Source organism: Seriola lalandi, unplaced genomic scaffold, assembly GCF_002814215.2.
Source record: "Seriola lalandi dorsalis isolate HSWRI2012SDOR001 ecotype SW California unplaced genomic scaffold, Sedor1 jcf7180002050890, whole genome shotgun sequence".
Taxonomy (NCBI): domain Eukaryota; kingdom Metazoa; phylum Chordata; class Actinopteri; order Carangiformes; family Carangidae; genus Seriola; species Seriola lalandi.
In genome coordinates this window covers 1,936-2,774 of record NW_019521443.1, presented here as the reverse complement: position 1 = coordinate 2,774, position 839 = coordinate 1,936, and the positions used below count along the sequence as shown (strand labels likewise).

The 839-nt window shown below is 40.6% G+C and overlaps 1 protein-coding gene across 2 annotated transcripts; it reads right to left on the bottom strand.

The window, feature by feature from the left end:
- Positions 1 to 6: 6 nt before the first annotated feature.
- LOC111649458 (kinesin-like protein KIF11) lies at positions 7 to 833 on the bottom strand. Of its 2 annotated transcripts, none has more exons than XM_023399207.1 (3): positions 702 to 833; positions 499 to 609; positions 7 to 280 (listed from the first exon to the last, which is right to left on the bottom strand). In XM_023399207.1, the coding sequence occupies exons 1-3, from the start codon at positions 828 to 830 to the stop codon at positions 167 to 169; spliced, it is 354 nt and encodes a 117-aa protein (XP_023254975.1). In that variant the 5' UTR covers positions 831 to 833; the 3' UTR covers positions 7 to 166. The 2 variants fall into 2 exon arrangements, with proteins under 2 accessions (XP_023254975.1, XP_023254976.1); XM_023399208.1 differs by having other exon boundaries at positions 7 to 277.
- Between the last annotated feature and the right edge of the window lie 6 nt (positions 834 to 839).

Below are 839 nucleotides of genomic sequence, written 5' to 3'. Positions count from 1 at the left end.
TTTAATATTACAAGCAACTTGAAAGTTTTGAGACAATTATGTTACTAAAACAAGTGACAGTTCATGTGACAGCATCCTAACTTTTTAAAAGACAAAACGATTAACAATATTAGAAAGAGTTGAGCAGTAATAACATTGTTTTTAACAGAATATATTTATAACTGCTTTAGTTCTGACAGCGGAGTGGAAGTCTGGATTTCTGAGGTGTTGATGCAGCTTCATTTTCCAACCCTTTTGGCCTGGAGGGGATCTTTGTCTCCTTCTTACCACCTTTCTTCTGCTGGAAAAAGGGGAAATCATAAGATTTTAGGCTCAAATATTATTTGTCATTTGCAGAAGAAAATCTTACAGCTACGCTTCATTTCACTGAATTCATTTGGAAGAAACAGATCATCACAATTGACAGATATTCCTGTGAAAAATATCTATTTTCACACCTGTAAAATAACCAAAAACATTTTAACCTTTAAAAAAAAAGTGGTTTAAGATTCTGCTCACCTTGAAGAAGGGAACACGTTTGCTCTCGTTGAAGACGAGGTTCTCGTCGATGAAGGACGGCTCTGTGGCCAAACTCTCGTTACAGGTGCTCAGCTCGTCTTCTAGGGAGTCCTAAACACAACGAACAGGAACAAGGTGAAAATGAACCTAGAACTGAAATCAAGGTGAAATCAATATTAAATTCCTGTGTACTGTGTACGTACATGGTCAACCTGGCTGTGTTTGTCCTCCTCCTCCTGCTCTTCCTCTTCCTCCTCCTCCATGGCGGCTTGCAGCTCGTCCTGCTGCCTCCTCAGACTCTCCAGCAGCTCGCCACGGCTCCGCGACTTCATCAGCTGCCT